Source organism: Octopus bimaculoides, chromosome 8 (genome assembly GCF_001194135.2).
Source record: "Octopus bimaculoides isolate UCB-OBI-ISO-001 chromosome 8, ASM119413v2, whole genome shotgun sequence".
Lineage (NCBI taxonomy): Eukaryota > Metazoa > Mollusca > Cephalopoda > Octopoda > Octopodidae > Octopus > Octopus bimaculoides.
The window spans coordinates 84262809-84279054 of record NC_068988.1 but is presented as its reverse complement, the minus strand read 5'-3'; the positions used below and the strand labels follow the sequence as shown (position 1 = coordinate 84279054).

The following is a 16246-nucleotide window of genomic DNA, read 5'->3' as shown; positions in this document are numbered from 1 at the left end:
GTGTGTGCACTGATAGTGCTCCGGCAATGCTTGGTTGTCATTCTGGTTTTCAGGCTTTGGTGAAAGAAAAATCCCCAAGTGCAATTGGTACACACTGCATAATTTATCGACAAACACTAATGGTGAAACCCATGTCTGGTAAGTTAAAAAACGTTCTGTATTATATGTGTACAGTGGTGAACTTCATCAAAGCGAACATTCTCTACTCGTGTCTGTTTGCTGAGTTGTGCGAAGAAAGTGATTTTGAATTCGAAACGTTTCTATAGCACTTGAGAGGAAAAATAATGAAGAGGGTCCTCCTTCAGCGAAAATAAGTCCACTATATTTTGCAAGATGCCAAGTCAGATTTGCACACCAGATTCTCTGATGTTCATTTTCTGAAGTGCTTGGCACTTTTGGTGGTCATATTCGAGTCAGTAAATGCCATCAATCTTTCACTGCAAGGGAAAGATATAATCATGCTTCATTCTCATGAAAAACTGTTTTCAAAATGAAGCTTGAACTTTGGCACCCCTAGTTGGATAGAAAGAACTTTGCATCTTTTCCTCAACTTAAACATGTTTATTGATGAAAATGATCTTCAAGTCAATGACAATATCATTGAACACATGAAACGTGTCAATACTTGGCAGAGAAATATTCTCTTTATTTTCCTGATTTTCATGACTTTGGCAATTACTTCCACTTCATCAGGAACCTGTTTGTACTCTCTGTTAATGATCTGCCAACAGAAGACAATTCAAGAGCAGTTCATTGATTTAATCAATGATCGAGGTGCAAAATGTCTTATCCATGAAATGTGCTGTTCCAAATTTTGGATTGAAATGGCATGGTCATATCTTGTTGCCACAAAGATGTCACTTAAAGTACTGATGCCATTTCCAACCACATACGAGTGTGAGACTGCATTTTCCACTCTCTTTGCTATCAAAATGAAGTCACGAAATTGACTGGATGTCACACCAGAAATGAGGGTTGCCCTCTTTAAAACAGAACCAAACATAGAAGAGCTGGTTACCTTACTGAAAATAAAACAACAGTTGATCTGCTTTTGTGAATAAATAAATTCTTATATAATTTTTGTTATGTTATGTATTAGGGATTCAGGAAAAAGGATGGCAAACCTTCAGGGGAGGAGAAGAAAATGGTTCTAATAAAATTGTGGTTTTCTGTGCATACTAGTGGTCCAATTGGTCGAAACTTCTGTACATTTTGGGATGTTATTAAAATTCTTCTGTTGAAAATAGCTAAATTGGTTGAAATACACCTCTTGGATAATCAATATGAGGAATGACCTGACAATGGGGAGGAATAACATCTCAAACACGGTGAAAGGGGAAGGTGATGCTAAAAGTTCAAGAACCACAGTTATGTACATATATATACCGTAGTTTTCAATGTATGACCTGTGGTTTCTTTCTACCAAATGGGCATAAATGGGTCTTATGCAGTTGTTAATATTGGATGCGGGGAATATTTTTGAACTGTTTTCATTTCTCATTTGTTTTGTAACAAATTGATCAACTGATTCCCCATATTTTCATGTGTATCTCAATGGGGTATTGTGTGGAATAGATTGTAGGTCTATGGGCAGTGCAGTTCATAGTCTGGAAATTATGGTACACAAATGTATGTCATTTTTTCCATGTTAATTATCCTGCATTTAATAAGGGACCACAAATCAACAAAAAAACAGTAAGGGGACTAGCATATAAAATTTTTTGAAAAGTTTGAGAACCACTACATTAGAAAGATGTCATTTTGTTGAAACAAGTTTATCATAATTATTATTATCATTTTATATTTGACTTTTGCTTTGCATTTGTACAAGTTGGATCCAAGTCTCACCCAGAGACCTCAAGAGACAACAAGTTAGAAGTTCATGTAGGTGTTATGCCTAGGGTACCATATATTTGGATTTGTACATAGTGTTGTTCTAGAGAATGTTTAAGAAACCATAAGAAAATTATGTGTTTGTTTTAAAATTTGAGATCACATAGACAGTATTTTACATAGGATATGGGCAGTTCCCATGAGCACTATCTTTTGAAGTTCAGCCATTTTGGGGTTTCCTGGTATCTGATCTATTATTATTATCATTATTATTATTAATGACTAATAAGTGCTATATAGTACACATGTTAATGAATTAAGAAAAAATACCGAGAGGAGAGTAGATTTCTATGAATAATATAATTAATGGAAAATTTAGTGCATACTAATTATAGGCTTCATGATAAAATATACAATTAAGCACTCGTGGGTTAATTGTAATTAACCCTATATTGCAGGAAGAACAAAAAAATATTTAAAGAAACACCAAAGTAAGACAACAATAAAGTTGTAATCAAACTTTAAATTTGAAAAAATTCAAGTGGAAAGAAATAAGCAGCAGTAAATTTCTATATTAGCAACAGGTGTAAGGAAATTTTAGGAGGGGCATGTTGATAATAACTAATTAAGCCAGAATCTAGCTGAACGGCCAATATAATTTCTATGATTATGCATCATTAATAACATGGTTAATTAAATACACATATTGTGTACTTTGGGTAATTTAAAATTTATTGTAGATATACCCAGAATTTTAAATTATAAACCTTGTCATGAAATGTAAACAAATGTTTGACTGTCTATGGCAACAAAAATATTGGAATTGTTCTGACTGGTTTCATCAAACACCTACAAGCTAAAAGCTGTTCATCACTCTCTAGAGAGAAAATGAGGGTACATGGTCTTCAATTAATCTCCAAAAGAGATGTAACCTGTCAGGACAAATCCAATATTTTCTCACCCACAAAGAAAAATAAATAGGTTTACATATTTCATCGAGGTTTATTACTTTAAACAAAAATATATAGTGTGGTATATCAGTATGTTTGCACAAAAAAGGGCTAGTAAATTTTTGTCTTTTCTTTGAATGGGTGGAAAATTTTTATAACAATAAAATAAGGAACAATATTTTATCTCATTTTAAGGACTCCAGGACCTAGAAACGCAGTTGAAACATTTTTGCATCACAATAAATTGATTTTGCAAAAACTGAAACAGGTATACAGATAAACTGATTTTGAATTTAAATATTATATAGAATGTTAAAAAACCATTAATCATAAAAGAGAATATGAATGTTAAACCATAAGTCACTCTTCCTTATCATAACAAGCATTATTACATTCCCAAAGACCGAGCCCTTGGATTCATTTTTGTCACAGTCCATGTATTAAGATTTGTCATATTTAAAATATTTAAAAAATACAATGGAAAGGGAGCAAATGAAAGGTACCAAAAGTCACAACCAACTGACTACGTAATGATTAAAGTTCAGACACCACCACCACCTCCATCACAATTTTATGATTGCAAGCTCAAATATACTAACCACTGAGCCATATCCCTTCAGAGTATGTGTGAGTGTGTATGAGAGAGAGAGTGCATTTGTATCTCTTTGTTTCACAGTTTGCTAATTATGAACAAATATCTGTCATTTAAGTGCTGTTGTTCATTTGCAATCTCTCGTGAAAATACCCTCAGCCATTGTGCTCATTGTGCTGTATCATACTTTTGAACAAGACCTGACTAAAAGAGTGTTTTTTGGGGGTTTTTTTTCATATATTACTTAACCAGAAGAGGAAATGTAATTTCCCTGATCCTCATCAAAATCTCTGAGATTGGTAGGTGAAAGGAGGAAGTCATCTGCAAACTTGAGACCTAACCTGAATGTTATTAAGTCTACCACTTCAGAACAGGAACAGTTTCTCTGATGGATTTCTGTATTGTTTTCACTCATGGGGCTTTGGTAGACTAGAGACTATGGTAAAAGATACTTGACTAAGGAGCTATGCACTGATTTGAAACCTGAAATAATATGTTTACAGAGCAAACCTCTTAACCACAGTCAAGGAAACAGCATGCAATCATAAAAAAAAAACAAAAAACAACTACAACCATACAAGCTATCCACCACAATGTCACTGTTTTAAAGCCCACTTTTCCATGCCTGCATGAGTCAGACAAAATTCATTCAGGCAGATTTACTATTAACAAATACTCTTCTTTTCACCAGACTTCACCTGTTTTCAATCTGAGTAATATTTCCCTACATCCTTAAGACACAACCAGCACAATGATAGAACAGATTTTTTGTGGGAGATTACAACTGGACAACAACACATGAATGACAATGACATTTATTCACAATTAACACGTTATGCAAAACAAAGAGACACAAAACAAATGCACTTTCTCACACACACACACACACACACATACATACATATATTAATAGTGAAAGCATGTGGCATAGTGATTAGGATGCCTGAACTTGCAATCATAAAAATCGTGAGTTTGGTTCCTAGACTGGGTGGCATGTTGTGTCCTTGAACAAGCTACATAATTTCACATTGCACCAGTGTACTCTGCTGAAAATGAATAGTAGCAGACTGCAGCTGTCATATCTGCTTTGATAGGTCAAGAATGGGAAGGCTGAGAAAATATGTGTCTGCTTCTGACCAGTCAGGCACCTAAAATAATTAGTACAAGTGTGATACCAGCTGTCATGGACATACATACTGTTAAGCACCCCCCCCACACACACACAAACCAACTCACAAGGTTTTGGTCAACCTATCACTATAGTGGAAGACACTAGCCCAAGGAGCTCCATAGTGGGACTGAACCTGAAACTACTAGATTGTGGAGTGAACCTCTTACCGAACCTGAAACTACTTGGTTGTGGAGTGAACCTCTTACCCACACAACCATGCCTGTTTACAGAGGGAAGCACAGTTACCTAGAAGATAAAAACAATTACTACAATTGTACAAATCATCCCCAATCATGCTAGCATGAGAAAGCATAAGTGTAAAACTTTTTTTTTTGACCAAGTGTCCCCCATCATCCATTGATGGATACTTCTAATCATGCAAAGTTCAGCAACAATCCTTATAATCTGACAACAGATGCATAAGACTAAGGAGAGTTGTAGTGTAGACTAATAAATACAGTAGGACACACAGCTAATCTATGTATACACTGAATGTGTATAGAGCAGTGACAAAGTAGGGCACACCATTAATTTATATAAAACAATCTGCTTCAAAGAGCAATTTGTGATAATTAAGATAAAAAAAAATTTCAGTTTCTGACTGGTGGAATCCATGACCTCATCTCATTACTGTAATGAACAAAGTGAGACCAACGTATAATTAGTGACTGGTGAAGGAAATATTTATTTCAGACTAATTTACTCATTATTTTTGTTTTTAGTAAAATGTTACAAGCAGTTTGGCCTCTATTTGTTATCAGGTGCTATAATTACTTTACACATACATCATCATCATTTAATGTCTATTTTTGCATACTTGCATGGATCAAACAGAATTTGTTGAGGTAAATTTTCTATAGCTGGATGTCCTTCCTGTGACCAACTTTCACTTGTTTACAAGCATGGTAATATTTCCCATGGTCAGATATGTTTTTCACAGAAGGCTGAAAATGAACAACACATGATGGAGTTGCTCATTTATAACCATCATGTGATGTCAGAAAGAAGACACACAAGTACTCACACACACACACACACACACAAGGAGTGGCCTACAAGAGTCCTTACTGATGCCATCTAAAAGTGCTTGCGCTGGTGTCACAATAAAGGCACACTCTGTAAAGTGGTTGATATTAGGAAGGGCATCCACCCATAGAAACCAGGCCAAATCAGACTGGAACTTTATGTAACTCTCCAGCTTGACACCTCTGGTCAAACCACCCAAGCCATGCCAGCATGCAAAATGAACATTAACCCTTTAGCATTCAAACTGGCCATATCCGGCCAAACTATTCTACTTGTTTTATGTTCAAACTAGCCAGATCTGGCCGCTCACACCTACTCTACTATGTCACTCTAAAAAAATAAATGTTCACATCATCAAAACCTCAAAGCTACAAGATAATGTTTAATTTATTCAAAACAAAGTGAATAAATAAGTATTATATTTGATAGAAAAATCAGAATGCAAAAGGGTTAAACACTGATCACACACAAACACACACACACACACACACAAAGCTTCTTTCAGTTTCTGCTTACCAAACACACTCTCAAGGCTTTGGTTAGCCTAGAGCTATAGTAGAAGACTTGTCCAAGACATTATACAGTGTGGCTGAAACTAAGACCACATAGGAAACAAGCTTCTTAACTCCTCTCTTTCATTTGTATACATACATATATATATCCACGTGTTAGAAGAATAAAAAAAAAAGATCATTGCTTTTATTCTTTATGTGTGTGTTTATGTCAAGTTACAATAAAACAGTTTAATATTAAACTGAAGGATTAGACAAACACTTTAGTAGAGTTCATATTATACTTTCACCCCTCTTCTTCTAAGAGTATAGGAATGCATGTCTATGCATGCTTGCATGTGTGTATATAAGACCTCATAAATGGATGACTAGAATATATGTACAAGCGTGTTCAGGCTAGGACTGAACTTCAGAAACATTTTTTTTTCTATGCATCTCATTGATATAATAGATGTTACAAACTTAATATTCCTGACTCTTTAATCTAATTTGGAGTTTCATGTGGCTGCAGCCATCAACCACCACCAAACAAGACACAAAATAATGAGTCGACAGTGAAGTCTTTATGCAGCTGTTCAACTTGCTAAAAGTAGCAGCCAAATTTCCCTCAAATCATACATCATCTTAATAAGAATACACTGCACGATGTAGTCTCTAACATATACACAAAAAGATGGGGTGACCAAGGTTGGAACACTGTTTGATGCAGGTCAACCAAGGGTTAAACAACAACATACCTATTGGATCGATGATAATGGAGCTAAAAATAGCAAACCCAGTCTCCTTCAAATTATCCTCCACCCAATTAATCAGTAATGTGCCACTCATGTCTTTATTCAAATTTCTTAATTACTCACATTTATAACATCAATTAAATTCAGACATTTCCCAACCATAAATCTACAGAGGGCCAGTACTCATATCATAATAACAAAGCACTTAACATTGGATTATTACAAAGAAGTGTTCCTATGAAAAGAATTTAACTGGACACTTCAAGCCAAGGAACAGCAATGCATTGCTAGAACAGCTTGCAGCAGTGAGTCATACTGCCAGAACTCACCTCTTCACAGACACAAAATAAAGTTGGCAACAGGATATAGTAAACAACTTGCAGTTAGTTTTCCAATATCTGAACTGATTTCCCAACCAAGATATTTGATCTCACATAAATATTAATAGGTATAAGCAAGAGCCAGAGGGACAGTGAAATTTAACAACCTTAACCTTTAAGTATTTAAGCCAGCCATATCAGGCACCAAATATTCTACCTGCTTTATGTTCAAACTAACCAGATCCAGCCTCTCATACCTACCCTAGAATGTCATTCTAAAAGTAAACAATCACATCATCGAAATCTCCAAGTTACAAGGATAAAGCATGATTAATTCAAAACAATGTGAATAAATGAACATTACATTTGACAGCAATCTGAATGTTAAAGGGTTAAAGTCTCAAATAATATCACTTATGTAAGTTGTCCAGCTTTCAGTGGAATGATATGCTCTGAGTAGAAAGATCCATTTTGAAAGGTCAATGCTCCTCAGCGCCAACTTCAATGTTTTAGTTAGAAAGTGGGGCATTGCCCACGACCTTTTATAGGCCATCCAACACTGGGAAGGAGGGTCCTTAAACCAGAGACCCAAACTCAAATACTTGCAACAGAGTAGGGTCTTCTAATGGCACTCAGGGTACCAGGTGGTGGTATTAACCCTTTAACATTCAAAGCAGTCATATCCATCCCTTATATTCTACCTGTTTTATGTTCAAACCAGCCAGATTCAGCCTCTCACACCTACCCTACAATGTCATTCTAAAAATAAACAATCATATCACTGAAGTCTTGAAGCTATGAGACAATACATGGTTAATTCAAAACAATGTGAATAAATAAACATCCCATTTGACTCAGTAATCTGAATGCTAAAGGATTAACTAAACCAGGCAACAGATTAAGCCTACTGCTCAAATAAGCCATAATGGGATTTGAAATCAGAACGCAAAGGACCTTATCAAATACCACAAGGCATCTGGTCAAATTTTCTTATAGTTCCACTTATTCATTGCCCTGGATTGGTACTTTTTTTCTTATTGACTCCAAATGATGAAAGTCAAAGTAGACGTTGATGTCATTTGAATTCAGAATCAATAGAGTTGGAATAAATATTGTTGCAAGAAGCAAAATGAAAATATTTTCTCTGGATAGGACCCCAATGTAGACAGGTAACATTCCTCAGATTATCTAGCACCTATTCTTACCAACAGATAAGTGAACCCGAGGTGATGTAGTTAAAAAACACTAGAATAAGAGATAAACTTCCTCCTCCCCCTCTTATACAAGACACGAGTCTATCACTATATATTTTTTTTTTTTTCAGATAATGTGGTGTGACCTAATCCTACCAACATTACTGAGGTAATGTAGAATATAGTGTTCTGCATAAAAACAACGAAATGACAATGGTGAAGTTAAACACCTGGGGCCTGATAAAACACCTCATAACTCTAATAACAACAACAAACCACAAATTAAGGTGGACATGACATCTAAGGTACTCTCACTGCAACAGTAACTCTAGCTTAGTTTGTTTCATTCATAAAGCCAGTTCCACACCTATTTCACAGTTGAGTGGCTCGCAATAGGAAAGAGCACTCAACTGTGAAAACAACAAATTAATCCAAACAAACGAAAAGAGAACATCCCACCTATGTTACCACAGAAACCTTCATGTAACATTGAAATGAATAAATAAATAATTAGGATGTATTTAATATTTTTTTCAAGACACAATTACAGTGAGATTAAAGTTCTGAATATCTGCCCACATGATTTTAAATTTCAAATGCTATCATTACTGCACAACAGCTTATTGTGTCCTAACCAATCCCCGAGACAAGGCATATATATATAACTGCTTCACTGATATGTACACACACACAAAGAAAGAAAAAACGTCCCATTCCCTCTTCATAATTGAGTGGTTCATAGTCAAATCAGTAGTAAGTTATTGACATTGAATACACACGCACAAGCAAGACTTAAGTTGATATACAGACACAAACACAACAACTTACATCATATGTTATGTCATCAAAGACATAAATTAACCTTGGTTGCCTTTTGTTCAAACATTATCATATTCTATATGTAACAGTTGTCTATTTAGCTCTTAACCAAGCCTGGTTGAGAACAGAATGACTAATAAACAAAGACATCCAGACATTCTAACCACACCCATACCACCATTTCAGGCATTCTATGACTATATTGGTCAATGAAAGGGTTCTTTGATTTTTAAAGATGATAGTGATTTAAAAGATATTTGGCTGTTATGACTAAAAGGTCAAATAACCACATGGAGGGTATCCAAAATATCCATGTTCCCTTAAATATAAACAGGCCTGTTGAAAGTTTATGGAGACTCAACAGAGGTTTCAACTCAAAAAAGTCAAGGATCTTGTTTTTAGGAATTCCCAATAAGTTATAAATACCCAAATTGTGAAGTCAGTTATGTAATAACATGAAATATTTACCCGATAGTAAGAATTCAAATAAAGTAGCCCTGAAAAGGGCTTTAATGCATTCCCAGAGTATATAGAACATAGGAGGAAATACTAATAAGGTATGTATACTAAAATCGTGAAGCATGTTACGTAACAACAGGCTAATCAGATATGAGATAATAACAAGTCAAAGTAAATAACTCTGAAAAGGGCTTTTGTGCACTCCCAGAGAATATTACTCTCAGCAGCGTTAGTGTTGGTATATTCGTGAATAGATCCACTAACCGAAATAAGTGGATCTATTGTTTAGAAAAATACTATTTACTTGTTTAAGGGTTGTACTGGATAAATTGCGAACATAACTTACAGTTCAAATACTAAGAAATAAGCATACTCAATTTGATTTATACTAAATGATTTAGGAAAATGAATGGGTTGTTTCCCTTGGCTGTTAAAATGAAATAGATGTATATAAGGATCCCTTCCAGGGGCCCTATTATCGATTTTTTTTTTAACAATCTGAGTATGCCATGTGGTTTCCAGACACGAGTTCTACTCACATACCAAGTTTCACCAAAATCGATAAAATGATGTAGAAGGAGTTCACTAACAACTCCTCAAACACACCCACAGACAGGATTTCCCACATATGTAGTAGATATATATATTGTTTATATATAACATAATGCAGTATATATACATAATACATACATATATAATTTCACTGTGGTGACTTTAAATATATATATATATATATATATATAATGTAGTGAGTTCAAACCCTGGACTGGGCTGTGTGTTGTGTTCTTGAGCAAGACATTTTATTTCACATTGCGCCAGTTCACTCTGATGTAGAAAGGAGTTGTGACATTACTGATGCCAAGCTGTATTTGCCTTTCTCTTGGATAAGATCGATGGCATGGAGAGGGGAGGCTGATATGAATGGGTGACTGCTGGTCATCCATAAACAACCTTGCCTGGACTTGTGCCTCGGAAAGGGAACTTTCTAGGTAGAATCCCATGGTCATTCATGACTGAAGGGGGTCTTTATATAATGTATATCAACATTATATATACACAATATAGCTTACTAAATGCTGTGTAATATTTTGAACCTAACACGATATTTATGAAGTGCGCATATCTCCATTACAGTGGTTTAACTGTGACACACTGGGCTTGATGAGTATCAATGGTACACTTAACTTGGGCTCTACCACCTAGTAATTTTCACAGCATGACTGGGTATGATTTATATGTATATATTAGATTGACTTATATGTGATGTGATGTCTTAACACCTGATATAAGTCATCAAAATATCAGTATATTTAGTTAATAAGAAAATGGTTTGTAGTGTTTTTCCTTTTTCACCTTCTTTAGAATAATTTTTAAAAATGGTACCATGAGGAAGTGAGTGAAAGACATTGTTTAACCATTTAACATTTGAAATGACCTTATCTGGCCAACATATAGTTGTTTTTATGTTCAAACTGGTCAGACATACCTTACAATGTCATTCCAAAAATAAAGTATCATGTAATCGAAATCTCAAAGTTACAAGACAATGTGTGGTTAATTCAAAACAGCGTGAATAGATAAGCAATACATTTGACAGATATATCCTTATCACTGGCCCTACAGACACTCTGATTTGCAGACAGATTCAATTTTAACTTTAAAGACAAAAAAAAAGAGTGAAATAAACATATATTTACCTTAATGTCGGTTGCATCGCCATATTTCACCATACTGAATCCTCCATTTGGAAGATGGATGCGAAGTATATGACGCTCCATCAGAAAACGCTTCACTCTGTGATCAAGCTCTTGATCTAGCTGAGAAGAAGCACCACTGGGTGCCAAATCAACACCCAAGTCTCGACATGTGTCACAGTCACTGCCCTGAATCAAACGCCACAGTTTACTCCATTGAGCAATCTGAAATGGGGAAAAAAAAAAAAATAATAAATATTGATTCATAACAAATCATGTATCATAAAATCAAATGTAGTTTAGCCCAAGATCAATAATGATCAAACAGACCTATGATCAAACCATATTTCAACTGTAATCAGCCTAATTTATTTTTAGGAGTATCTACAGCTGTGTTATTTGTGCATACACATGTGTTTAGAAAGTGAAAAATGTGAAAGGGAAAGAGAGAATGTGGAGGACAGTGAGAATGAGGGAGTGAGAAATATTAGCTTGAGAGAAAGAGGATGACAAATGTGCTGAACCACTGAGTAGATGACATTGTATCACATAAAATGCAAAGAACAGCCTATGTATAACAGCATATAAAATGTAAAAAGCAGCCTCTGTATAACAAACCCAACAGCCATGAGAAGAAAACGTGATTGTTTGTCTCATTAATGCTTTTTTTTTATTTTCTTCTTTTTACGATATGTCACAGAAATGTCATTTTGATTTTAGTTTATATTGAACATATTTAAGTTATTTGAAAAGAAATTAGTGTAGCACTGTTATTCACAGATGAGCTAGCTATAAACCCTTTGATAAAGCAGTTAAAAAAATATCAGTGTTAAAAAAAAGTTTTAATACATTCTTTATAAGACTATTTAGAGAATATTTTTTTGTGATATAAGACCTAATTAGTATGAACATTTTAACATTTACTACCCAATAGGTCAGTGTGGAGAAGTAGAGCAGAGGTCATAGAATTGAGAAGCATTTTTTTTTTTACTGGAGGACAGAGATAGCACATTATTAACATCCCAAATTATCTGGTACCTATAGTATTGTTATTAACATCTGATCTGGTATCTTTAGTATAAATTTTTAGGTGAACAGAGGCTATGTAGGACAAAATGCCTTGTTTCAAATGTATAAAACATCAGCTGTATTTGGAATTTTAATCCTGGTTATTTCACTGTTCCTTACCCCTTTAGCATTCAGATTATTGTCCAATGTAACGCTTATTTATTCACATTGTTTTGAATTAAGTCATGCATCATCTCATAGCTTTCAATTTTTAATGAGATGGTTATATATTTTTAGAATGACAGTGTAAAATAGGTGTGAGAGGCAGGATCTGGCTAGTTTGAGCATAAACCAAGTAGAATATTTGGACTGGATATAGCTGATTTAACCCTTTAGCATTCAGATCACTCTGCCATCTATCAACAATGTTTTGAATTAATCATACATTATCTTATAGCTTCGAATTTTTAATAATATGATTGTATATTTTTAAAATGACAGTATAAAGTAGGCGCAAGAAGCAGGATCTGGCTAGTTTGAGCATAAACCAGATAGAATATTTCGGCTGGATATGGCTGGTTTAAATGCTAGAGCGCTTATGGACAACAAGTTAGAGCAATGTCTGAAACGTTAAGGGCTTTAGAACTTAGCTATGCGTGGACATGTCTACAAATAAAATGTACCACCCTTCTTCTCAATCCTGCATCATCTCATCTGTGACCCAACATCCGTGACTGCCCCACCCAAATCTGCTGCTTTTGTCCTAAGTAACTTTCACTGTTAGATATTGACACTTTGCACCCAGCAGCAACAGATTAACAATGTTATACAGTGTTATATTGCTGTTTAGCTGAAGTCACCCCTGATCCAGCAGACATACAGTAAGTAGGTGTTGTGACTGTGACCATTCTGCCTTGTATTCAGTTTAATTAGAACAGAAGTTGACAAAATGGTCAGCATTAACCTTTGGGGAGGGGGTATTTGTTTCGCTATCCAGGGGTCAATAAACGTGAAATAATTTTGAGCATTAAGGGTGCTGAATTATTAGTGAAGTGAATCAGGAAAAGCACAGTAATTTAAGGCTAAAACTCACAAATTTTCAGCCAAATACTGATGTAATAACTAGTATTCACCAAACACACACACACACATATATATATATAGATAGATAGATAGATATGTGGTCCAGGTATATACAGTCTGTTATCCTTTCCTTTGTCAGTTGGTGATTACAGTGCTTAATACCAAGACTTTAGATTCTCACAGACTTAGCAGAGCAAGGGACAAAATGCTGTGAAATACTTAGGTCCAGAGTCCAAATCCCATTATGGCCAACATGCCTTCAATGATCCTAAGGACCAACAAAATAATCTACCTGTCAAGTACTGAATAACTATTCCTTTTCCACCAAATTTATGGCTTCATGCTTATTTTAGAAATTATTAAGGCAGCAAGCTAGCAGAATTATTAGTATGCCAGACAAAATGCTTAGCAGCATTTCTTCTGGCTCTACATTCTGAATTCAAATTCTGGTGAGGTCAACTTTACTTTTCAACCTTTCAGGGTTGATAAAATAAGTCACTAGTCATACACTGGGATTGATGTAATTGACTAGGCCCCTTCCCTGAAATTGCTGGCCTTGTACCAAAATTTGAAATTATTTTTATTAAGGCAGTGAGCTGGAAGAATCATTAGTACATCAGACAAAATGTTTATCAGTATTTCTTTCAACTCCAGATGCTGTTAAGGTCAACTTTGTTCTCATCCTTTTGAGGCAATGAAGTAGGTAACAGTTGAGCATTGTGGCTGATGTAGCCAAGTAGCTCCCTCCGTCAATATTTCAAGCCTTGCACCTATAATAGAAAGAATTATTATTGCACTAACACATACCTGGTGACTGAGCCTTTGTATACCCTTGTACTACATTCCCCTATCTCCACTCTCACTGAGCAGAAAGTTGTTTAAAAGGGCTTCTGAGACTGGTGGAATGGCACGAAGAAGGTATCCTCAAATGGGGGAGACCTGCCAGTTCAAGTGACAAATACTAACCTTCATAACCATCTAATACAGTGAGTACACTTGGATTTTTCGACATATTTTCCCCACCCAACCAGTTATAGTAAAAAAAAAAAAAAAGAGAAAAAAAGATCTTGGAGAATACTTGCTCGAATAAAAGGGGAAGGGAGATAGTGTGTTTTATAGCATTATTAGTAGGGTACATTCATGCAGACTCACATATACACCAGGAGGCAAGCGCATTCAGACATACATGGACACAGACTTACATACACACAGAGGCATACGCACAGCCATACACACGTCACTGATACATGCATATGGAAAGATACATACATACATACATACATACATACACTGCACTGGTGCACACACACACGCAGACACAGCTTTACACAAACAAATACAAATTCCACTGCCACCCTCCAAAGGCAAAAAGGTGTGGTTTCTGTCTGAAACAAAACAACGGGCTGCAGTAAATGGAGAGTCAGAGAAATATACCAGAAGTTCAGATTAGATTGTCCCTACAGTGACATTTAGCCGTGCGCACACACACACACACACACACACACACACACACACACACCAGTCCACTGGCAATTTCATACAAATGTACCACCACTATACTTTGACAAAAACATTAACATTTCTGGTAATGGTGATGATGGATGGAAAGTAGAGATGTATTGGGAAGGTGGGGGGGGGGAGAAAGAGAGAGATACTATGAGGTGGATGGGGTGAAGAGGACAGAGAATAGGTTGTCTGACTAGAAATGCAAGAGAGTAGGGGAAGTGCCATGACTACAGTGTCTGTAGTCATGGCACTTGACAGATTGGGCCAGTCCACCTAGCTGTATATAATATAGATACTAGGTGATAGCCCAGTCTACCGAGATGTAAACATGTGCCATGTGACTAAGACAGTCCACTTTGTTTAGTGTGTTCCCAACCTTCCCTATGCTCTCCCACCTGCATCCTTAGGAAATTAATTTTTTTTTACATACCTACTACAAAAGTAATATCACATCTGAAGATGAAAAATCCTTTTTTTTTTTTTTCTTTTTTTTGATAACTAATTTATTCTCTTATTTTAAAAGTGGACTGCGCAACAGTACTGTGGAATAATAAAGTTCTTAGTGTGCTTATGAAATATCATCATCATCATCATTTTAATGTCTGCTTTTCCATACTTGCATAAGTAAGACAGAATTTGTTGAGGTGGATTTTCTACAGTTGGATGCCCTTTATGCTGCGATCCCTCACTTGTTTCCAAGTAAAGTAATATTTCCCGTTACCAGACAATGTCTTGGAAAATTAGAAACAAAGAACACTACTTGCATAATGGTGACGCTTGCTTACAACTATCACATGATGTTAGGGCAAAGCGAGAGTAGCATGCATGTGTGCGTGTGTGCACACACACAAATATACATCAGGCTTCTTTCAGTTTTCATTTACCAATTTCACTCACAAGGCTACGGTAGAAAACACTTGCCCAAGGTGATTTTTTAAAAATCTTTTGATGTTATTCTGAAAAGTGATTCTAATAAAGTAATAATATTAGGGACAAAATCCAAAATTACAGGTAAAAAAACTCAATTAAAATCAATTTATAAAAAATTAAAATTAAATTGAGCCTTATAGATAAAGTATATATAAAATATATAGTTTTAGGGAAAATAACCAATTTTCAAGAACTCATCGATGAAAATCCACTATCACATATAGAAAAATTAATAATTAAAAGCACAATAAATGAGTATAATATAAAGTAAAGTAAATATCATAAGATAAATATAATATAATATAATATAATAATAATATAAATATAATAATATGTGATAGTGGATTTTCATCAATGAGTTCTTGAAAATTGGTTATTTTCCCCAAAACTATATATTTTATATATATATATATATA

The 16246-nt window shown here is 35.0% G+C and overlaps 1 protein-coding gene across 6 annotated transcripts in view; it reads right to left on the bottom strand.

Annotated features, from left to right (window-relative positions):
- The window catches only part of LOC106874006 (focal adhesion kinase 1), a 242624-nt gene that overhangs the window by 131495 nt on the left and 94883 nt on the right, over positions 1 to 16246 (bottom strand). For all 6 annotated transcript variants that reach the window (XM_052970233.1, XM_052970234.1, XM_052970230.1 and 3 more), the window contains exon 2: positions 11307 to 11528. In XM_052970233.1, the coding sequence (XP_052826193.1) occupies positions 11307 to 11387 (81 nt within the window). In that variant the 5' untranslated portion in view covers positions 11388 to 11528. The remainder of the gene's footprint in view (positions 1 to 11306; positions 11529 to 16246) is intronic.